The sequence below is a fragment of the Lonchura striata genome, chromosome 7 (genome assembly GCF_050655825.1).
Source record: "Lonchura striata isolate lonStrDom1 chromosome 7, ASM5065582v1, whole genome shotgun sequence".
Taxonomy (NCBI): Eukaryota; Metazoa; Chordata; class Aves; order Passeriformes; family Estrildidae; genus Lonchura; species Lonchura striata.
Genome location: NC_140709.1, coordinates 11,185,676 through 11,210,043, shown reverse-complemented (window position 1 = coordinate 11,210,043; position 24,368 = coordinate 11,185,676). Strand labels below are relative to the sequence as shown.

The window sequence follows — 24,368 nt, the reverse complement described above, 5'->3', positions numbered from 1 at the left end:
AGATGAATGCACCAACACGAAGCTTTGGAAGGAAGATGCAGTTCTGAAGAAGAGAGATAAAGATGGCAGTGCATTTCTGTTTCCACTATCTAGTGTTTGTATTTTTATCATTCTATGTAAAGAAAAATGTCAGTCTGTGCCAATGATTTCATTTAGCTGGTGATCTGCTTCCTTTTGCTTGAAAGTGCTTAACAGTGCAATGATTTAGTTGCAAGTTCTATATGGGAATGCTTATCTTTTTTTGGAAGCTATTGCTTTTAAGTATGAAAAAGCATGGATGGGGCCAAATACAAACTGACAGTCTCGGTAAACTGGGATGATAGTGAAAAAAGACCTTGAAGCTCTCACCTATCGCCAGTTTAGAGTGAATGACAACATCTGGAACTGGAGAACAGCAGAGGGGATGCTGGAGAAAGATGACAATGTTTTTCTTTTTAGTGAAGACTGAAAGCATACAGAAACTGAGATGAGACTTTCAGCACACTGGGTAATTAAGTGCCACAGTAGAATTTGGTTTCTTGCCATGTCACATTCAGTTTACAGCTTAGGATAACAAACATTTACAAAATGTACTGGTGATTACAGGGACATAAGATTATATGTTAAATCAATAAAATAACTAAATAAGGAGGTTAAAATATACTGAGGGGGAAATAATTAAAGAAAAAATTCACTGCAGTCAAGCACAGGTCAGAAATATAAGTACAGCTGATGCACAGGCAGGTGCACTTGTCACTGGCTAGGTGGGTATCACATAGAACAATTTCTCATAGCACCAGCACTGTTTATTCTGTAAAGAGCAGGCTTTGTTTTGGGGTTTCTTTTCTCCACTTGATACAAACAAGGTACAACAAGCTATTTCTAAGAAGTGAGCCAATGAATGTAGTCACAGCAATGGTTTCCCTTGATATAGTGGAGGCAATTCTTCTTTCAAGGCTCCTCTTCCGCCAAAAGATGTCCATCTCCACCCCTTTATGTTCTTTGGCAGAGTCGCCATTCAGAACCAAATCCCTCCTTCTTCTTTGTGGCCTCTCCTGATAGATGTGACAAGACTTCTAAGCAGCCTCCTCTTACTGTTTTGCACAATGATTTCTGGAGTAGGAGGTTCAAAACCCCCTCCAATGGGCCAGCCCATATTCAGTACAAAATCAATTTACCATGGCTGTAGCCTCCTTTGTATTTCTGCATCAAGCAAAGTGATTTTGTTCTTCATTTTTCTGCTCTGGGGTTCCTTGCCATTGTAACTCTTTGAAGCTCACTGCTTATGGAGAGATGCTAAGGGTTCTCCACTATACATTTTTTGCATTCCCTCCCCCTCTGCTTATGGACAAATCCTACACAGTCAACTGAGTGCAATTGTGTGCACCTGCATTAAGGGTTTACCTATTAAACTCAATCTTTCCATATAAGCTTTAAACCAAAAATGTAATCACTGAAGCACATGTGAAATGTCTGTGTATTACCAGCTTTCTAAAGTGGGGAAGTCTTGCATTCTTTATTCCTCTCCAGGTTACATAATTGAATATATTTGTTCAGCATTTATTTATTTGCTTTGAGAAGAAGCTAAAATAAGTTTGAGGAACTGTCCAATTTGGATCTGAGTCTTACAACAATTAGGCTAAGATTCAGGAATCAAAATCAGCACTTCCTGCAGTATTAAAGAGACTAATGTAGAACTAAGATGACATTTTCACTGTTCTGTACCTCCTGCTTTTCTTTAGGGAAATCACATCTATTGCATTGGGGGTGTTAATACTATTTCAGATGACAAACACTGCAATATATTCTCATTAAAATTGTGTAAGAGGTTGAACATGGTTTGAGTCCTGCCTTGGCTTGGAAAAAAAAAAAAGAGGGAAGTGCACAATTAAACAAATAAATGTGCATGTGATTTATTTTTTCCTGTCAATGTTCTTTTCTGGTTGTGCTCTTATGCTTGGTGTAGTACAATCAAAAGGGGGGAGAAAAGGCACTGGAAATCTTTAATTAAGTGAAAGCTGCATTATTGAGACCAAACGAAAGCTCTGAGACTCCTTTAATGAGCCAAGATCAGACTTGTGCAAGCCAGAGAGATTGGGAAAGTTTTGCAAGGCAGGCTGAAAACAGAGATCCTTCCTGAACCACAGGAACTTAAGTGAAACCAGACTCTCCTGCTTGCTGTTCCCTTATTTAAAGTAATAGTTTTTGGGCTTCAATAATGTGGGCAAAAAATTCTAGATGCTAAACTAAAAGGGAGTCTTTGTACTTTCCCTATTCAGTTCAGCAAATATATATGTGAGAATTTCCATTTGTTTTCTAGCACATCTAGAAAAAAGATCCAGATCCTGTTCCTACTATAATTTTGACATGAACTGCAGAAGCACATGGACTACTCAGCTACATACTGTAGCTAGGCATTTCTGCTGGAAATTAAAAGGCAATTCTGCCCCAGTGGGCCTAAATCAGAGGTAGAGCTGAAATTCAACATGTGGCTGGAAAAAAATAGGGAGAAAGGAGATGGACCAGTGAGACAACAGATATTTGGAATCAGGGAGTTCACATGGTGCACAGACAAGCGTGGGTGCAAGCTTCCCAGGATGGTTTGTTGACAATACACATAGATTCTGACCTTTTGACTCTCTGGCTTCTATGGGGTTTGGTGCTCAGCATCACAAACTGTCAGAAAAAAGCCACTTTTGTCAGATCACTAATAACCAAGAATAAATAGGACCTTCCAGAAATTACCAGGATGGGAAGAGAAAATCAGCAATGAAAAGTCCTCAATGTTTAATAAAAAAGATTTTTTATTGTTCTATAGCTACATTGTGCATTACATCTCTGCTTTCCTCCACCAGGTGCCTAATGTTCTTGATAAGCTAATTACAACCTTCTGCTTATTTCATGTCAAGCTTAACTCCCAGTCTGAGCCTAGCCTGCAGTTCTGGCATGTATTTTCCTTAATCTAAGACCATCTGTGCTCCATGAGAAAGGAACACTTAAATACAGAGAAAGTGAAGAACCAAAAGTGCAGAATTCCCTGTATCCTGTCTCTAGCTCCTCTCCCCAGCATTTCCAATGAAGTGTGAAGCCAACATCCATCCAATCCTAAATACTCTGGAAGGTCCAGATGCAGCAATACTTTTCAGTGGTCAGTGGGGAAATGACAAGCCAAAAAGGACCTGAATCTCTCAATTTCTTCATATCAAAAGCTTCATAATTCAAATACCACCACATCCCCAGCAACATACACAGTGGTTGAATCCAGCACTTGATCAATGTAAATCAAATACTTGTCTCAAGAAGAACAAGGAGTCAGTTTGGGTGGGGGGGAAGCAATGGGGTTGATTTATCAAGAATCAAAATTATATTTCCCAAGTCTGTTTTTTATTTGAAGTGCACTACAATTTAAATCAAAACTGAACTGCAGTGTTAGGGACAATGGCTCTCTGCCAGTCCTGTCCCACCACCAAAATTTCACGTGTTTCTAAGTCCTACTGTTTCTAAGCCCTTGCTGCCCAGCCCAGCTGGACACAGCCCCTGCCAGAACCTGACCAGTGTGCACAGCATCGATCCACCCCTCTTCCTCCCAAGGCTGGGAAACAGATGCCTTCAGACTCCCTGCTTGGTCTGTCACAGTTTGCCTTGCTTCTGCCTCCTCTTTTCCAACACCAGACGTCAGCACCTGATGCTGTAGTAAGCTCTGCCAAGCTTCATCTCAACAAGGAATGTATTTGCTCCTTCTCCTGCAAAGATGGCTCTGGTGCAGTGTCATTTATTCCTTCCTCCCAGATCCTCTGTTCTGTTCTCCAGCCTGCACTCTCCTGCCAACCCAGGATTTATTTTATAATTTCCTTCTGTTTGAGTCCTACCCTTACATTCCCACTTCCACCTGGCTCTTCCCTCACCTCCCCTCCAGCATTTGACCTCTATGAAGGTCAAAGATTCCATAAATGAGTTTTGAGAATATGCCTTATAATTAAGATGAGGGAATACAAAATGATTCTACAACAGGATTAATGCAGCATACTTCTTTGTATTTATTCCTAACTCTTTCTGGTGATTTTCAAAGCTTTCACATTTATCTTCTATTGAAGAAAATTTCTTTTTCTTTTTTTGCCTTGCTATTAAATCCTCAATAACTGATCTCACAGCAAAAGATACTAAATTTGTAACAATTATATTAACCACATACATTTTTTTCTCCTGTCACTGTGTTTACCACTATTATATTTATGAACCATTGATCATTCTTTTCTGCCCCATGCATCAAAAATTCTCTCCTCTTAGGCAATTGCAGTTTGTCTCTTAATATTCCAGGCTAAGTTAGGATTTTTTTTTTCACATTCTTAATAAAGCTTAAATCACTTCTCTCTGGGCGACTTTGCAGTCTATTCAAATGGCCGCAGCCCTGTTAGCTCTTTTTCCTTACGCATAAGGAAGTAAAATACTTTTTTTCTAAAACTTCAAAACCTTGCTTTGTCTCCTGTCTGAATAATCAATAATTAGTGTATAGAATTCTTGACAGAAAAGTGTTTCTGACAAAAACATATTTTTATTAACCCTCCCCCACATTCCTTCCAAGCTGTTCTCTTTTTTACACAAATTTGCAGGTTTATTCATATTCTAAGTATTTTTATCTGAAGGGATACATTTTTATAGCATTATTCCCCTAGCCCACCCCAACTATTCTATTTCTACATTCAAAGGTTTTCATTCCAAATGTTTAGAAAACAAGTAGTGAAAAGGGGGTCCATTTAAAACACATGGACATGTTGGAATTGCCTAATTGCTAACCTAAAAAGAAGAGGTGAAGATAACAACTGCTTAATACTACATCTACTGTGAATCAGAACATGACAATTTTGTAGGCTCACAGTTATGGCAAATTTCCTATATTTACAAGTGATAATCACATAGATCTTAAACATAGATATTGAACAGAATGCCACATATTTCAGAGCACTTCAAAAGGACAAAGTGTCATTATCTCAGCTTCACATCTGGAGAAAGGAAAGCTCTGACTGGGGGTAGCTGAAAACCACCTTGCCTCTTCACAGCTGCTGCAAGTGAAGCAGCCAGCCCATGCTATCCAAACTCTCCTTCAGAGAATGGAGAAAGAGGTGTCATTTTTCTGTATGTGCCCTTCCCCTTACCACTCTTGGTCTCTGCAGTCTCAGAACAGTCTCTTACTTGGCCGTGTTAGTGATAAAAAGGTAACAGCTATAACCATGGTGTGGTATCTTATAGATGAAAGAAGCATTTCAGTGACAGTAGAATAACTTAAGATAATTGTTCCTATTAACTGCTCAAGCTGCAGTGGCACCCAGCAACTCATTTCTGCCCCACAGCCACATTCCCTCACCCTCCTGCAGTGGTGTAACCCACCCTTCCTTTCCCATTACCCACCCAGTAGCAGGCAACCCACAGCAGCTACTGCCTGATCTCGTTCAGCTGAAGGTTTGCTGCTGATCCTCCTCCAGCCCTGAAGAAAGGTTTCTGAGGATGCAAACTTCCCATCCTTCTCCAGTCAGGGTGGCTGGAGATCCACAGGCATAGTCAAGGTTGTGCCCATTTACCCATCTGTCCTTTTAGGGTGTGGGTTGGGCTCTCCTTGAGCTGAGCATGGGGAAGGCAGGTGAAACCTTGGAGGCCAAAGCTCTTTGAGGCTTTCAAAGGATTCAGGGATTCAGCTGCACCTGCCACGCTGAGACAGGATCAGTATCCTGTGGGAGTGATGAGCAAACTGTTCCCATCTCAGCTCCCCAGCTCTGGGTGTCTGGTAACAGCTGTGCAGGCCACGTCTGTGACTGCTCCATAGCTCCGGTAATCTCCTCCTATTAGTCATTCAGAACTGCTGCGCTTAAAAGAAGCTGTAAAACACACATCAGCTAAACTGTTACTAACAGAGAAAGGCAGGATTATTTACCTAGGGAAAAAATACACACAGTAATATGAAATGTGTTTACTATAAATTTTTTTTTCTTTTTTGCAAAGAGCTCAATAGTTGGTTTTAGAGGAAATGTGAGATCATTTGTGGGCCCTTAAGAGATGCAAATCAATAAATGGTCATCATTTTAATGCTCTCATTATAAATGAGTGGATGCTAACAGGGTCAAACTTAATCCTGTGCAGAGAGCCAGTGTGAGGGACATGAATCATTTAAATCTCACTTAAGCTCTGCTTTGAGAACAAAATGTAGATATTCCTCTGTATTCTCAGTCTTTAAAAAGCGCCAACCTGCTGCTCTTTTTTTTGCAGTAATTGGCCCACGTACTCCATTGTTCATCTTGTAAGATGCCCAGTGTGCTCCTTTGTGTTTTCAAGGACTCCTCTTACTTCAGACTTCACAGCATGTGCGGCTCAGCTCCCATGGCAGGAATGGGTCAGAACGCCGCGACCCAGGCTTGGGGAGCCCTTCGCTGAGCAGGGAGCGGCTCAGCAGCATGCGAGAGCTCTGTGGGGTCCATGGGCAGCTCCTCTGCCACAAACCCAGCCTGGCTGAGCGGGAGCTCTGCGGGATCCATGGGAGACTCCCACACCACAAACCCAGCCTGGCTGAGCGGGAGCTCTGCGGGATCCATGGGAGACTCCCACACCACAAACCCAGCCTTGCTGAGCGGGAGCTCTGCAGGATCCATGGGCAACTCCCACACCACAAACCCAGCCTTGCTGAGCGGGAGTTCTGCGGGGTCCATGGGAGACTCCCACACCACAAACCCAGCCTGGCTGAGCAGGAGCTCTGCGGGATCCATGGGCAGCTCCTCTGCCACAAACCCAGCCTGGCTGAGCGGGAGCTCTGTGGGATCCATGGGTGGCTCTCACACCACAAACCCAGCCTTGCTGAGCAGGAGCTCTGTGGGATCCATGGGCGGCTCTCACACCACAAACCCAGCCTTGCTGAGCGGGAGCTCTGTGGGATCCATGGGAGACTCCCACACCACAAACCCAGCCTTGCTGAGCGGGAGCTCTGCGGGATCCATGGGAGACTCCCACACCACAAACCCAGCCTGGCTGAGCAGGAGCTCTGCGGGATCCATGGGCGGCTCCCACACCACAAACCCGGCATTGCTGAGCGGGAGCTCTGTGGGATCCATGGGAGACTCCCACACCACAAACCCAGCCTGGCTGAGCGGGGAGACCACGGGAGCCGTGCCCTTGTCCCCAGGACAGGGTGCAGCAGGAGCTGGCTGCGCTCGCCTGTGGAACTCAATAGGTCACTGCTCCCACATTGACTGCTCCTAGGCAAGGTGTGCATTGAAGCCATCCTGTGCTGGAGCCCCCAGCAACGATCATGTCACAGAGCCTTACCCGGGCAGGAGCGATTCGGAAACATCGTCTGTGCCTTGCACTATGCCAGCCTGTGCAGCTAGCGAATAAACCATTCCTGTGCCTAAAAAATATCCCACACAGCTAAAGTAATAAGAATTTTCAAAGTATATTTTTTGTATAGATCTCATTTTGTATAAATGTTGGCTTAGGTAAGGTGTTGCCTATGACAAAAGGCTGATTTGCCTCTCAGAACATCTGCAGGGCTGGGTTTGTTGACAGCAGCCACAGATGAGTGAGCAGGGGACAGCCATAAGGACATTGAGATCCCCCAAAGCCTCCTGGAACTGCTGGAGTGGGAAGCAGCCCACAGAGAAAAAAGGCTAAACATGCAAACCAAAATATATTTTGCAATGATAAAGAAGCAACATTGGTATCAGGAAATGAGAAGTCCAAGGAATTTATTTTTTCCTTTGATTTTCATTTTTTTTCTCTTCCCTTTTTAAAGTATGTCTAATGGTCCTGACTGTAAGTTGCAAGAAATAAGAGTATTAGTCTTCATTCCCTACACATAAAATGCCTGACAGAGTTTTATCAAATAAAGACTCCAATATGCTACTGTTATCAGTAAGTGACTTCAGCAGCTAATTAAATTCTCAGTTTCTAAATCCTGCTCATAATGTCTGCTGACAAAGACCAAAACCCCTGTAGTAATTTTGGCTTCTAGGTGAGGTGAGGCTGGGAAGGACAGAATGCCAACTAACAAATTACCCAGGGAAGCAGGCTGGCAATCCACAGCTGACATCCATCATGTAAACTTCACTTTACTGCATGAGCAGAACAGGGTAGGTCCCCTCTGGATGCAAATCAGCTCTGTGGCCTTCACTGACTCCCGGAAGGCTGCCCTGCTGAAAGTACACATTCAAACAGGTACAGCTCCTGGACCTCCTCCATAGGGGGGCTACACCCTACGTATATGATCCTCTTGTCTATGGGTACATATATAAAAATAGAACTGTAAATATATATGTAAGAACTTCCTATACTATGCCTAAATACTCACTTTAGAGAGCAATTAAATTGATCATGACTAGACAGTAGACTCTGAGCTAGTTTAGTAGACCTATGAATGTGCATATTGAAACATTTTTACTCGCTAAAGCATGCAGTATGTTCTTAAGTCAGAGAATTCTCAAAAGAAAACTGGTATTTATTTAAAGCTAAACCTGGGCTTAAAAGCTTTGCTGGTTATAAATGGACTCATGAGCTGGGTTCTCTCAGACAGAGGGGATGTTGTGTTCAGAAATCACTCAACACTATGGACTGTGAGAAGGGATTTGCTTCCTCTGCACTCTGAATTTCAGCTGATGAGTAACATCAGCAGCAACTTGGTTCCCAAGAGCAGCTGCTGGAGCCCATAACAGAGTTCAGTTCCCTGCAGTGAGGAGCTGGAGAAGTGTGTCCTTGAAGGATGAGGTGCGGCCTTCAGACATTGTCACCTCCAGTCTAACATGCATTATTTTTGTCCCTCATCTCTGATTCCACATAGAAATTTCTCTCTCACATAAATCTTGGGAAGGGCGCCTTGCACCTGAAAGCTGCAATCTAGCTCCTGACCAGTCGTTTTAAGGAAGGGAATATTCAGGGAGTAGATTTTATTTCGGGACCCAAAACCATAAGAATAAATAGCTGAATTTACCAGAAAGTTTTTCCAGCCAATATAAGCTTTATTATGGAATAGCTTTAAACCCCTAGGCTGAGAGTGAGACGTTTTAGGTGCAGCTTTGGAAGGTGATTTATGAATAGATTTATATGTTAATCTGTTAATAAAAAATGTTTCATACTGATAAAATATGTGACAACCAGGACTCAGCTATGAGCCACATATTAAAGACTACATCTGCTCTAGTAGAGGTCTTTTGATTATGTTTTTAAATGAGGGAACTGCACTGGCCTGAAAATAAAGAAATAAATATTATATCTAAAAATATGTGCAGCATAATTCAAACACTTATCAGGGAATCTGCAAGAAACAAATAATAAACTGCTTCTCGAAAGTGAAGCTTATTCTTGAACATTTCAAAATAGAGTTCCTGTCAGGCAACTCAATGGTACATAAAGATAGGCAAAGTATTCTTACTCTTTCCCAGAATTATTTCCCAAACTGGATTTTAAATTGGATTATAATCTTCACATTCCAAATAGATTGAAGAAATAAATACCTTCAGCAAAGTTGGGCCAGCTCAGCCCTGGGCTAGCAATGAATTATCAATGCCTAATTTTCTCATGATCTGTAAAAGGATATTTTGAAAAATAGGAACAGCTCTGGCTCAAGGATGTTTCTGCAAGGAAATCTGAAATACAGTACTTTTACCTCTCTCCTACTGGTGAACCCCACCACACTTCATAGAGGAGTGCTGCAGCCCTAGTGCACATGTTAAACAGCAGGCAGACAAACTGGGCAGATTAACTTTACCTCAGGCATCCATGGGCAGAGCCAGCAGCATGAATTTCACCGTCCAAGCCCAATCTGGTGCCTATCCAGCAACTCTTGGGGATGGAAGATTTATCTAATTTTTGCAAGTTTTTTGCAAGTGCCTGGGCTTTATGAACATATTGTGAATCCTTAATATTTCTCAGTGAAGCATTTTAACTAGGAAAGATTACTTGAGTGACAATTTGTGCTGTAAACTATATTAATCACTGTTCCCTCTTGATTTTGTTATCACTCAATTATACAGAGAAAAGCCAAGTTAAACTCTGCCACCTCCCCTCGCACTTCTATACACTTGCAGAGCATGTTTCCCATCAGCAGACATAAGTGTGGCACTACTGAGCCCTAAATAAGTAGAAAATAATGCATTTAATGCTTGGTTTCATTCAAAGTGCAAAAGACAAAACCTGTTCCATTTGTTGCTATGTGACATATTGACGACTGATAGGCAAGTTTTATTATTATTAACTACAGTTTGTTGATACATGCTGTTGATTTACCAGTGATTATGCCACAGAGTTAGAGATCCCTTCAGGGATTAGCAGGGAGAGAAGTGTGTCTTCAGGAGCAGCTGTGCAGTTTAAGAGCTTCATCTCTGCAGCAGGGATGTTGCTGTTTCCTCTTAGAGTGAGGGAAGAAAAACTGGAGTAAAACCATCCTTATCAGGATGCACTGGGTAGGTGGCTGCAGTTTATCTGCTACAGGACACTGTGGAAATGTTTTGTGTCTATAACAGGTTTGAAAAAATGCTTATTCCAAAACTCCAACAATATCAGCAGAAAGAAATTTATTTCAGTAAGGTTCAGATCATGATTTAAGAGCTGATACTCCCTCAGTATATTGATAAATTATTTTAAGCTTGGTTTTAAGTCTTATGCCTCAGTGGGACTGAGAAGTACATCAGGTTTGCCCTAGTGACTGGGTAGCACTATCCAAAGGGCCCCTATGAATATAGGGGATCTTATTTAGAAATGTGGAGCCAAATTTCAGAAGCAAATGAAGTTATGTGTTCTGTAGCATTTTTGTGTTTTGCAGTGGAGTACCAGTGGGTGTGTAATTGTAGACCTAGGTGGTACTGGACAGTGTGGAACTCCACAGGCAATCCTTCCTAATTCAGGTTAATGGGGAACTCACACTCTCTCTCTCTGCACTTAATCCATACTTCAATTTTTGTCCTTAGGAAAAATATTAAATTGTCAATTAAAATGTATTTTGATCTCAATTTTTTTTTCTTTCTTAAGTGAAATAACTCATGTCTTTCAAATAGTTTTTTCAATTATTTGGTCTTTCACTTACTTATTCTTTCACTTGCACTTATTTATTCTTTCATAATCTTCTAAAATACAGTACAAACTTTTGAAGTATTTTAAATACTTGAAACACTACTAGCCTGACATACCAGCACACAAACTTCACAGGACTGCTTAAAAACGTTTTTATAAGAGCTCTTCCATTAAAACAAATGAAAACAAAATATTTTATGAAATGCCAGCATTTTCTATTACACTTACCAGATGAGGGTCCATAAGGACAGCTTAGATCCATAGATAAGGGAAAAGGAAAGGAAAAAAAAAAAAAAAAACAAAGAGGAAAGGAAAATGGAAAGGGAAATAGGAAGGGAAAGGGGAAGGAGAAAAAGGATGCTCTAAACAAACAAGGACAATTGTTTGAGATGAGAGAAATCCACATGAAAATGCTCTCTTTTGATGCTTCAGAAAATAACTTGACTCAGAGTATTTACATGCCAATTAACTACATGTCTATCTCATTCTCTTTGAGATTTTAGAAAAATGTCAGAGGTTTGTTTTCATCTGAGTGCAAAAAGCTTGGAAATCTTTGTATCTCAAAAAAGATTGCAAAAATAATTTCCTACTCAGTTTAATTGAGAACTAAGAATCCAGGTAAAATCACAGCGAGCAGAGGGTAGGCACTGTACTGTGATTTATGAAATGCCAGCCAAATAGCCTGCTTTTAACACAGACCCCAAAATAGCATTCCTTGCTAAGAAATCCCAATCAGTACTGTAAATTTAAAAAATTTTGTTTAAAGGCTTATGTTTTTAAAATGACCCTTCCACCTACTCTATTAATTACCAGCTCCAATATAACACTGACTTTTCTTTGGCCTCACCATGAAAGCTGTAGATTAGGAGTTAGCCTTGTTTCAGATCCCTGCATAAATTGAACAGCATGATCTCCAAGTGTACATCATTTAAAAGAAGTGTTCTATAAAATGTCTAGTAATGACAGTTTACAATACATATAAGACAATAATTTAAAGACACACATGAAACAGAGATTTTGTTTAAAAGAGATGATAAAGATTTAGGGAGGAGTATCCATTTTAAAACTCTGCTTTTTGACTGCTGCAAGAATTTGAATGATACATGCCAAAGTTTCCAATATTAACAGGTGCTTTTGGATACTCCACCTCAAGATGCTGATTTTCAGTAATTCTTTAACAAGGTGCTTCAATTTTGGCAAGTAAAAGAGGTAGACAAAATCACAAATGATCCCCAAAATATCTGTGCCATAACTTCCTTATGGATAGTGAAGATGAGCCAAAAATGTTTTTCACAAAAGAATTAACCACCACAAATGTCCTCTCACAACTAAAACTCATTTGGTGAAAAGCTTCACAGGTTCCATATGAAAGTTCTGAAACACATTTTGGAAACAAAGAGAGGAGGAAGAAAAATCTCTGAGAAGTTGGGACATTTGGTTCTGTGGAGCAGGAAATGAGCTTGTTCTGTTTCTAGTTCTCATGTAAAAGATTAGTGCCTTGGAGAAACAATCTCAGCAGAACCAAAAGAAAATTCTAAGTGAGGAGGAAACATCAACACATGGTAGAGAAGATGAGAGATAAGAAAGAAAAAGAATTGACCCCTTATTATAAAGGGGCCCAAGAGCTAACACATCTCAAAATCGACCTTCCTTCACTCCCCTGAAATCAAAATCCTTCTGTAGGGTAATGCTGTCTTTTTTACACAATTCTTAATAACTTTCCAGTTAATACTAAATTTTGTCTTTTAGTTTACTGCAATTCCAAGACAATAACTTCCTATCTAAACCACGTGGCACACCTCTTTCTCACAGGAACTGTGCAGCCTCAGGATACAACAGATGAGCACTTAGGAAAAAAGAGCTTTATACTTCATCTATATACTTCACTATACTTATACTTGCTTAGAGGGGTACATTCCTCTCACTGCCAGGCTTTGTCCCACAGCCAACATATCCTGATGTCTCCATAAACTGTGGACCTCATGATTCTGTCCTTATTTTGTGGAAGTACAAATGCAAGAGAGCAGATATCTGTCAGCACAAACCTGCACCGTGAAACAGATTTAGCACCACTGGCAGGATGACAATGAAGTTGCATGAGCAGAAATTAATCAGAATGCAATCTTGAGATGAAAAGTTATCCTAATTCAGGCCTGGCAAGATCCACACTATATTTTATTTACAAGCAAAGAGGAGATACAAAATGCAAATTAATATAGTGATTATTTCTTGAAGTGCACACTCACCCCTATATAACTAAATGCAAGTTCCTTGCATTTCTTGTCTCACTTTCTGATCTGACCTTTAAAACGACCCACGATGCACGGTGAAGGGAAGGTGGTGCCTTTAAAAAGCATCATGAGCTTTATGGAGACAAGCCAAGCAGCTACTTAGGCAACCATTAGGTTGGGAAACAATCACTTCCATCATTCCCAACACGTGTGTCAACATAATTCCATGCTCTCTTTGTCATGCAAAAACTCTTGGCCAAATAACCGGATACACCCAGAAAGCAGGAGCGAGCTAAGCTCATTATGTTAACCGGAGATCCCACAGCAGCCTCCAGTGCCACAGAAGGAGACTTCCCATGTTCTGCAGTGTAGAAAAGGAAACTCACTGCACTGAAGAGGGCCAAGCCTGGCTTCAGAAGTGTGTGAGGGAGATTCACAATAGGGTTTTGTGGAAGGGGATCCCTGACAAGCAGCAGAGGCTGTGTCAGGCAGTGTGATAACAGGCGTTGCAGAAGGTGTGACACCTCTCATGACTACGAACTTCCCTCTCCTGTGTGCTCTCTGGAAACCTTCCAGCCATGCTAATACAGCTCTGCAAAAGGGAAGGCACTGCCAAATGGGAGTAGCAGCTTCTCTAAGTCTTTATTGTTGTCATTGGTAACTCTGCACTTTGTTTTCCTTTTAAAGGAGGATTCAATGCATTTTACAACCATTAAACATCTTTTCTTCTCTCCAGCTATACTTGTAACTCTTACTAACAGCAAAAGGCTTGTGCACATCAGAATGGCTAGCAATACCACTCTAATGGCTTCTTTGTGTGGTCAGGTATAGGAGCAAGGCCTCTCAGTCTGTCTGAAAAAATGCTGAATGTTTTTTTGGTGAGTCAACAACTACAGAAGATAGTAAGTATCCCAAAGCAAAAGTGTTAATTTATTTAAAGATAAGCAGCTGGTGTTTTCACTAACAATTTTTTCTTCAATTTCAGATTCAGTGCAGTGAGAGTAAAGTCCTAATAATGCTGGATATTTTCAAGTGCCTTCAAACTTCAGCTGCTTTACCTTGGTAAAGGCAATGGTAACACATTTTTAAACCCATTTTACCTCTTGAATGCTTACAAGTCCAATCATGGTTTTAGTAATACATTCAGCAAAACACAGCTCCTCAACAATCCATGTGCACAAAGGCCTGCAAAGGCTAAAATGAGGATGGATGAGAACAGTAAAACCTTCTCTAGCATGTTGCTGACATCTCTAAAGAAAGCCAAGGATTTCTACTGTTTGTTGTGTTTAAGCCTGTATCAGTCACACTACATGCTTTCTTCCTTAAGATGCCAGATTTTTGGCAGATGCCATTACCACCCAAACACTTAAGAATCAAAACCAGACAGCACTATCCAAGTGGGCAAGTGTAGCAGAGCCCTTCCCCCGGCATTGTCACTGGAGTGGGAATAAGGATTTAGTTCTGACTCTGTCTTCTCCCTGCTCTACCACTTTGGGCAAATTTACACTATATAGGCTTCTGAAAATGTACATCAAATATTATAGAACTTTCATTAAAAAGTCAAATAAAATAATAGAGTAAAAATGAACATACCTGAATAAGAGAAACGTTGTGTAGACTAAGTCTGAAGAGGTAGTTCCTGCATGAACAAGCAGAAAAATTACAAACTATTAGGCTACCAAGGAAGGAAAGGAAAAGTTATTAAAGCAAGTAATAATTTTTGGTCATTCACGTCTACAAACAAAATGTTTTCCTGGACTCCTCTCCACAGAATACAAAAGCAGCCCTATGCCTGTTCACTGACTTGTTCATCAGTATCTTAGGGAACCTTGTAACAAAGTTCTGAGCAAGTATTAAATGTTCCAGAATCCATACTGAAGAACCACAGTGAAATCCCAGCCACAAAGGGCCATTTGCAAACTCTCAGCAGGCTTTAGTTGAGGTCCGTATAGGCTGTAGTCGTGTTTTTCACTGAATTCTGAGAAAACTGGGATTGGACAGAAGCCAGCTGGAGCAGAGCTGACTTCCTACTATGCTTCCCCAGGCCTGTTCTTGTGGGAATTCCCATTCAGGACTTTGTGGAAGAGAAGAGAGCAGATATTTCTCAGTGGAATCTCTCTGCACAGAAAATCAGCAGGGAAATCAAGGCAGTGACTGTAGATATTCCCAATCCTCCTGTCATTGTTTCTTCACAGGCAAAGCAAGGGAATTCCTGACAGAAGTCACTGTAGCATGAGATACCACATATCAGCTGGGCTCCTGTCACCCTTCTGAATGTTCATATCCCATCACAAATAGGAGGCAACACATATTTGCATAAACATCTATAGATAAGGCTTAGTTAACAGGATTTATCTCACATTTTTGCTTGCTAAGACAATGCAGTTACCAGGAATCAGCTGACAAATTAAGCCATACGGACTGGATTGTATGCTTGAGGCTTTTGGCCACATCTAACTTCATATTTTTGCATCCTGTCACAAGGTCTAAAGAGCTGTAATCCTTTTCCAACATCACTGACACCACAATCTCTCTCAGAGAACACACATTTATATCATGCAAGGTGAATTGAACCATACTTCTTGAAGTGGCTCTGTTTAAATGTTAGAAATTGCAGCTTTGATGATATAGGTTCATCTGCTCTAGAAATGCCAGTATATAGACATTCCCCCACCTAGTGAAAATGCAAGTTCCAGTCCTAGGTCAGTTACCCCAGAGAGAACCTATAGTGATGAAAATGTCCTAAGGACTCTTCTGAAGAGCCTTCTGTAGGGTCAGTAAAGCAGCACACCCTGACCAGGCAAAAAAAGTAATTCAAACTTTGATAGTGAGAGATTCATATTGGGTCACAGTGACTACAACAAGGCTTGAGCAGATTTTTCTTCTTCTGTTATGTATCACTTGTGTACCATCTAAGTCATAAGTACAGCGTTGCCTGTGTACTTGTCCCAGTTCTATGAATAAATCCAAGGCTCTCAAACGCTGCTGACTGTTAATAAAGAAGTATGGGGACAAGGATGATGGGGAACCTGGGAAGTCAAACTCCTGATAACAAATCTTCAGCTGATATAGCTCTGATTTGCTCTTGACTTGCACCATTGTATTCTGGTACTGGAACTGGCTACCCAGAGAAGAATGAGACCCAATAGCAATGCCTGAAGAAAATATATCAATGCTTATTATACCTCTTGTAAGTACACAGAGAAGTATACAAGCACACACACAGAGGAAATCTTCATCCTTTCTCCTAGTTCTGTCACTGAAGATCCAGCAGATCTTTTGTATAGTATGAAACCCTATTCTGTCTCAAAGGGCTGCATACTTTCCCCAAAAAAAAAAAAAGTTAGCTCTTCAGCATCAGTATCTGATTTAGATGAAGATGCATGCAGCAGACCAGAAGCACTAAGCTACACACAGCTAAAATTTCACAATGAAGTTAAATTCTCATCCAGTGACAGATCTGAACACTGCCTTGGAACACCACATACCTACTCACCAAAATATTAATGCAACTCCAGGAAATGAGATATCATGGAATAAGCCTTCTGCTGGGAAAGGCCTCCAATCTTACAATACCCTCAGGAAAAAAGTTCTCATAACTAGGGACTTGAAGTTTCTCTCCTGTTGTTAAGCATGCTATTTAAATGCATTGATTTTGGAAGTCTTATAATGCAGATTTCAGCTCCTTGTTCTAGGCTTGCAAAAAGCTGGACAGTTTGACTAGGTAATAAGTTTTAATATTAGGTTGGTTTTTTTTCAAATTCAACTAAAATATCTTTAATGAAAGAGACATATCCAAAGGACACAATTTTCATTCCACTCAGCCAAAACAGATGCAGAGAGGGATAGTGTCCATTTCAATAAAACTATTCTGTTCTCTCAGTGACTGCTGTTTAGCACCTGGACAAAGCCAGTTGGGTGGCTGAGACCTGAACTAGGCAGGAACATAGTGATGGGAATAGCATAATGATCTTCCAAAAGCTTTATACTAACCTTAGCTCTCTAAGTCTGACCTTGGGGCTTTCTTACAGAAAGGAGGGCTTCCCCATGTTTTTTATCAGCTTGCCTCACCTGGTGTCTGTAGAGGCACTGGCAGTTTTTTTTGTTTGTTTGATCCTTCTCACATCTTACCAGCAGCAATACAAAAACCTGTAGGCAAACCAAGCTATCAGACACCTCCTGATACTCCAGGACCTGACTGACTCCAGCTGACCTGCCAGCTAGAACTGACTAATCCTTAATTAATAACATGCTCTTTTAACCATACTTGTTCTGTAAAGCTGTACCGGGAGTAAAATGCCAAAGGAAAACATCTGCTGAATCAGACAGTGTCATTTTTATGAATTGCATTTTAACTGCAATTTTAGTCCAAGAATGAGCAAGATCTCTGAATGACAGGCATGGTTTATTGTAGCTAGAATTGCCCCATTTGGGCCTTTATTTCTTGCTTGTGTTTGAAGTTATGTCTCTTTAATACCTTACTGAACTATAATTTAGAGCAGCTGAAGGAGTATGATTAAGAAATATATAAGAACACTGAGATCTCCACATGAATGCATAAGGTACCTTCTCAGTCTTTTTTCTTCCCTGTCTTTTTCTCCCATCTTCTCTTGTAAGTGAATGCTGGTTAATTCTTTTCTCTCCTAAATTGAACCCACTGGACTAGGCCAGAAGACTAATTGCCTGGTGCAGCCATGATATTCTAATATCCTCCTGCTTCTGTATAAAAAGCTGGTGCACAAATTTGGAGGGAAAGGACAAACTTCTTAATTGCTGTCCTAAAAGGTCACACAGCTTCACAATATTAAACCCAAGCTTTGTTTTACTCTAGATTTAGCTGCATTTCAGCTATCTCCAGAGCAAGTGTCTACACTCCTCTGAGTACTCTGGAGCAAATGACATTATGCCTCAAACTCCTAATTACTATTACAACTAATCTTATTTTTCATAAACATCAGTGCCTTTCTGAAAATGCCCATGTAATGCCCTGAAGTTTCAGGCAAGGCTGTGGTTTTATTGCATTAAGACAGAGTGGGTTGATGATGGTTCCTCTGGAGATTGATTTCCAGCCAATGCCTGTTCAAACAACCTGAGGGCAGATCCTCTCTGTCATCTCTGATTGCAGTGGGTTATTATTCCCCAGCTCAGATATACAAAGTTAGCTTCTGTAAAGACTGTCCTGCTCTATAAAACCTAGGATTAAAGAATTTGTCATCTGAATATACAGAGAAGAAAGAAAAAGATACATCACTCTCATTTAAATTCAAAGCACTGATTGAGCAATTTAGCCAACATCACAGAACATATCTGCAGCACAACCAGGAGAAGGTCTCCTGGACCATTAGTTTATGCCCTAGTTAGGAGAATAACTTGCACCCAAAGTTGGGGCACAGCATGTAAACCTGTGCTGAAGTGTCATTTACACTCATGAGTAGATGTCAAATTACTTTCTTAACTGGGAGCTTTATCCTGTGTGCATATGAAGAGACTCAAGCTGCAGTAGAAATTCTTTGAATGAAAGTATTTGTTAATTGGCTTAGTGATTTGTATTTGGCTGCTTGTAAAATGATTAAGTGCTCACTGTGCCTGGTACCACAAAACACACATACCAGAGCAGCAAGAGAGCAGCTGAGATGTGATTCAGGAAAGGGTGTGGAAGAATATACCGACTTAAATATATTTGCCATGACATTTCCAAGTCAAATCTGCTTATTAAGTATTTATTTCATGAAGCCAATAGCACCTTGGGTGAACTTTCTAACATGGTGCCCATGCACTTGTTCACACCTTGCCTGGCCTTGAAACAATTTACTTGGAAGGCAGAGCACTTGGGCTGTGATGCCACTGAGCAACAGAGATACAGGACAAATTTAAGCCTTTCCATTGGGAAGCCACAAAACAAGAGTGCCTGAAGAATAACAGAAACCCTTTGGCTTAGGAGCTCTGAAACCATAAGCATTGCAACATGCTTCAGTCCCTCATTCAGGCCTCCTTCTCAGTGCATCTTTTCAGGCACCACATCTGTCAGCACTGTACTGGCTGATTAAGAGGTGCTTCCTCCTAATTAAGAGAGAGCAGCTTTTCAGTTCTGCTGTGGTAGATCAAGAAGTCCATCCCTGCAATTGATGGACTGATAATTTATAAATAAAAGGCTGTCCTAGCTTCAGATTTTTTTTTTTTTTTTTTTTTTTTTTTTTTTTTCTATTTAAATGAGTGAAGCTTGTTCACATTTCCTAGCTCCTCACACACCAAGCAGGTAAGAAAACCTCTAAATCTCTCTATATTTCAGAATAACCCCTGCTATCAAATTTGGAGCCATGAGAGCCCATGTGCTGACCACCACCAGAACCTCTCAGTACTTGGACACGCACAAAGAAACCAACAATATGCTGCTTAATTCAGCTGGTCTCTATTACTACATGTTACACCTGCTCATTTGTTGCTAAGCTCCCTCTCTTTCTAGGTAATTACTCTGCAAGTAGAAACAAAGGCAACATAAGCTGATAATAATGTTTGATCATGCATAAAAAATACACGTTGAGAGAATGTTGTGGTTTAACCCCAGCCAGCAACTGAGTACCATTCAACCACTTACTCACTCCCACCCTTCTCAGTGGGATTGGGAGGAGAATTGGGAAAAGGTAAAACCCACAGGCTGAGATAAGAATTATTTAATAATTGAAACAAAGTCAATTGTTGTTGTTGTTGTTGTTACAATAAATAATGAGAAAGAGGAATAAAGGCAAGAAACACAGGTGCTGCACAATAAAATTGCTCACTCCACTCTCCTGGCCAACTGCCCCAGTTAATGTACACAAGCATGATGTTCCAGGGTATGGAATCCCCTTCTGGCTAGTTCAGGCCAGCTATCCTGGCCACCCTCCTGGCTTCTTGTGCATCTGCTCCATGGCACAGCATGGGAAACTGGAAAGTCCTCAACTTAGCATAAGCACTGCTTACCAAAAACTAAAACTTCAGTGTCTTATCAACATTATTCTTATACTGAATCCAAACCACAGCCCTTTAGCAACTATGAAGAAGAAAATTAACTCTGTTCCAACCAAAACCAGGACAGGGAAAGTTGAAGAGAACTGAGTGAGGAGTTGTTGTCCCTTTTGGGGACTAATATTGCACTGCTCCCGTCATGCAACCATGCAGCCTGGTGAGGTACTAGAGCCTCAGACAAGCTCATGGTGCTTTGGGAAGAGGTTCCCAGTATAAATAAAATAAAGTAAAATAGACTGTTTCAGTAGAGAAATACTTCCTAATGTCCAGTCAGAACCTTCTCTGTCCCATTTTCAAACCAACTCAATGCATCCTATCACTGGATGCTAGGAAGAAGAGATCTGCATTTCCCTCTCACTTCCTCTCCTCAGGGTGGGATTGTGCTGCAGTTAGGGTTCAGGTCTGCAAGAGGGTCTCACAACTGTCACAGTGTAGATAATAAGAAAAATAATTAACAGAACAGGGGTCCCTTGGGTGATATGAAACAAGACACAGAATTATGCATATGACAACTAATGCTCCCTGCTGGCACTCCTGGAAGCCATATGCTGGGGCTGAACCTCGGGCTAGGAGCCAGCATCTCCTGTCAACTCTTCCTATCTTTGCTGCTGGAGGCTTTAGATATACTTTGTAGTTGCACACTACATGACAAACACAGCTTAGTCATGCTTCACAACCCTCAAGGAGCTGGTTAGTATCATTCCCCTCCTTATACTAATGGAGAAAATGAGCCAGAGAAAGGTTAAATGACCTTCTCCAAAGCACACAGCAAGCCAGTGATGGAATCAAGATCAGACCCCAGGGCTCTCGGCTACCAAATCTCACGCTAGATTAACGCACAGTGCCTGTACACAGGTCCATCTGTGGCTGAACTTTTCAGATGGTTATCCACATTTCGGAACTAGCCAACCATCCCAAGAAACCCAGCTCCTGAAGGGTCATTCTGGCCTTTGCTATCAGAAGGAGTTAGTTACATGCCTGGTCCAGAGTGTGATGTGACAACCTGTTTGCAATGTTACTCCAGTGGTTCATTTGAAGCACCTGGGAAACACTTGCTGGAGAAAAGGTGGAGGACCAGCAGCTACCCTACAAGTTGGATCCTTATTCACTAGTAATTTTGTTTCTATTGAAGAAAAACTTGTCCAATACATCATTCTTCCTCAAAAATCAATAGATGTACAACAGAGAACCATACTAAATGGCAGACAGTATTATGATGCAGTTGCTGTATGAAGCATTGCTTTCCCCAGTGCAACTTTTCTCAGTTATAAATTCAGCTGGAGCTAGAGAAAAAACCTCTTAGAAGAGGATCCTTTTGCAGGCAGCATATCATTTGTATTAAACAGCTTCTAAATCAAGCCAGGGGCTCAGCTACTGTTTCTGTGTTGCACTGAAGCCCAGTTAGTACTTCTCTGTGGAAACAAGGATGAAATTCCTCTATATTGCATTCAGTGGAGAACTACCATCAGCTTTAATGGCACGGGGCACATGGCACAGCTATGCTCCTCTAGATGCTGTATATTCATGGCCAACTCTAGGAAGAGTCAAAAGAGGCAGACACAGCTGCAGAGCAGGGAGGACAACAGGAAAGCTGAGGCACACTTGGGTTATGCCAATATGCAGAAATCTAGATGATGGATGCTGCTGGGGAAGGGAGAAGAAGAAAGGGGATTGGCCTTTGGATTGACAGCCTTGTCCCCTCTTCCATCAGCTTGCAAAAGAAACAGCAAGCTGGCTCTGATGTCTCTGGCCCTTCTCTTTCTCCAGGGCAGGAGAGGCAAAGCCTCACTGCAAAGTAAATCCACATATTTGGGGGTTATAGTGTTTGCTATGCTCCTGAGACACTTCAAAGAATGGGGATTGGGATTTTTTTTTGTAATATTGTTTGAATATATTTATCAAATGAGGGTCAATTTCCTTTTTTTGTTTTGTTTTGCTATATTTTCTTCCTTCTTTTTCACTAGATGAGTTTGTTTAAAGCCTCAGAGAACTGAGAAAAATTTTCAAAGCACATGTGTGAATTTGTTCTTATTTTCCTGGAAGGGTGACTCCATCTCTCAGACCATCACTTATTATCCCACATGCCACCAAAAGTCTTTTTTGACAGCTCCTCTCTTCCTTTCCTATCCAGCTGCAGTCATGAAGCACTTACAGCACCTTGATATGGCCCCAAGACACACAGAGACCTTTGCTCTCTTATTTGCCCATCATTTCAGTAAGTCACAACATAAAATTCCTCTTCTTCTGATGAACTGATTATTGTTCAAATCTTCCCTGGCAGCCTCCCCACCTGCCTACTTAGGCTGATAAACATCCTCAGTTCTGTGGTATTCAACTTGACTTGTATGTAAATACTGATAGACTTGGCTGGTGAGATTAAGTTATTGCCCAACAATCCCTTCTCTTTGCTGGGTTTTTATACCTTTGCAGTGGCATGAAACAGTAGGCTTAGCACCTAAACATCTGGTTGTAAAGTGGTATGCAAACCACTGTGGTGAGCCGTGCCATATAAAACTGACAGATGTCTGCCTTAACCAGAGCAAGAGAAAGTATTCTCGGCAATGCAGAGGAAAGTTGCTCTGCAGCCCCATTCTGTGATGCTGTAAAACACATTCTGTCCAGGTCTCCAAGGCTTTTGTCTAAGTATCCTGACCTTGTGTTTGCACCCATCCCACCCTCAGAAATACAATCTTCAAACTTAATTATTCTCAGTGCGTTACTAAAGCAAGTGAGCCTCTCATGGGTGGCTGCTTTCGTGATAGGGTATCACCAATTTTCATTTTATCTGGAATATGAGGTATTTTTCTCATGAGGCCTGCAATTTGCTATATAAAGATGCTTCCTATCGGTCTGTGCTGCATAAAGATTGCCTTTCACACAGCACTGGCTGTGCAGGCACTGGCTGTGAAAGTGCTCAGCCCCACAACAGTGCTGAGGTCACTTGCGGAGAGGTGGATGGTGCTGCCTTGCAGGCAATTTGAAGGACCAGCTGTTTTCCCTGCTGACAAAGATGACAGACCAGAGACTGCCACTGCCTCACCCTCTTCTCCATGTACAACATTAATGTGCAAAACTGACCCTTTGCCCTCCTACAGCTGCAGCTTCTTCAGCACATTGATCCCTTCCAACAACCTGAAAGTGTTACAGTATAGCATTTTATTTGATTTATTTACTCTGAGTTAACTAAAATTCATGTACTTTGTTTTAAAAAATGCACAAATTTTAACTAAGAAAGAAACAAAAACCACTGAACAAGATTTGGGCCAGGCTTTAAACCTCCCAGAATCCCATAATTACAAAACTGTCCTTCATCCTTTCTACACCTTTTCCCCTCCTCCCCAAGGATATAAGTCAGGGACAGCATAGATTTAGGATATGCCAAATTCACACTGGTTGCTGACCAGCAGAGGAAAGCAAACCCTATAGGTAAAAAACAGATACTCCAGTGAGGCTTCACCCTCCACACTCATACAAGGGCAGAGCTGACCTCACCTGGCAGAGTATCAGAGAGGAAAATCTCCCTTTGAACTATCTCAGGCTCAACCAGAGAGGTTAAAACCTGCACTTTAAATCACACTTTTGTTCCTTTTGTGAAGAAACTGTGCACCCCAATTATGGATTTAACTAGCTGCAGTGTCTACTCACAGCTTTCTCACCTTTACCACATTCTTTACACAGGTCACAGGTCAAGCAATGTCTTCCAAAAAAAAACCATTTCTGTTAATTTCAGAGACTGATTTGGGTTTTTTTTTCCCTCACATCACCATCTTATCTGCCCCTCTCCAGCCTATGATACAAAGATGTAAATTTAATTAGAGCATTCTTTTGTCTGATAGGAAAAATCACAGTGAGAAGGAAGGCATTTGTTTTCTCCATTTCTCTGAACTACCTATGATCTGGATATAATCAAAAACATTACCATGCTCTTTGCTTGCTCATGTCCTCATTAATACCTCTACTGGCAAGGTAATTTCTCAGCCCAATGTGACTTAGCAGGGGGTAAAGCTGGCGTAAAACAGTGCAAAAATAGTGCAAAGCCACCAGAAATGGTTCAGTCCATTTGTTTCAGAAAAGTCTTGAGAAAAATCCTGTAGTCAGATGCTAACAGGG

The 24,368-nt window shown here is 41.2% G+C and overlaps 1 protein-coding gene across 13 annotated transcripts in view; it reads right to left on the bottom strand.

The window, feature by feature from the left end:
* The window catches only part of SEMA5B (semaphorin 5B), a 269,934-nt gene that overhangs the window by 90,524 nt on the left and 155,042 nt on the right, over positions 1–24,368 (bottom strand). For all 13 annotated transcript variants that reach the window (XM_077784940.2, XM_085584195.1, XM_021526078.3 and 10 more), the window contains one exon: positions 14,847–14,892. In XM_077784940.2, coding sequence (XP_077641066.1) covers positions 14,847–14,892 — 46 coding nt within the window. The remainder of the gene's footprint in view (positions 1–14,846; positions 14,893–24,368) is intronic.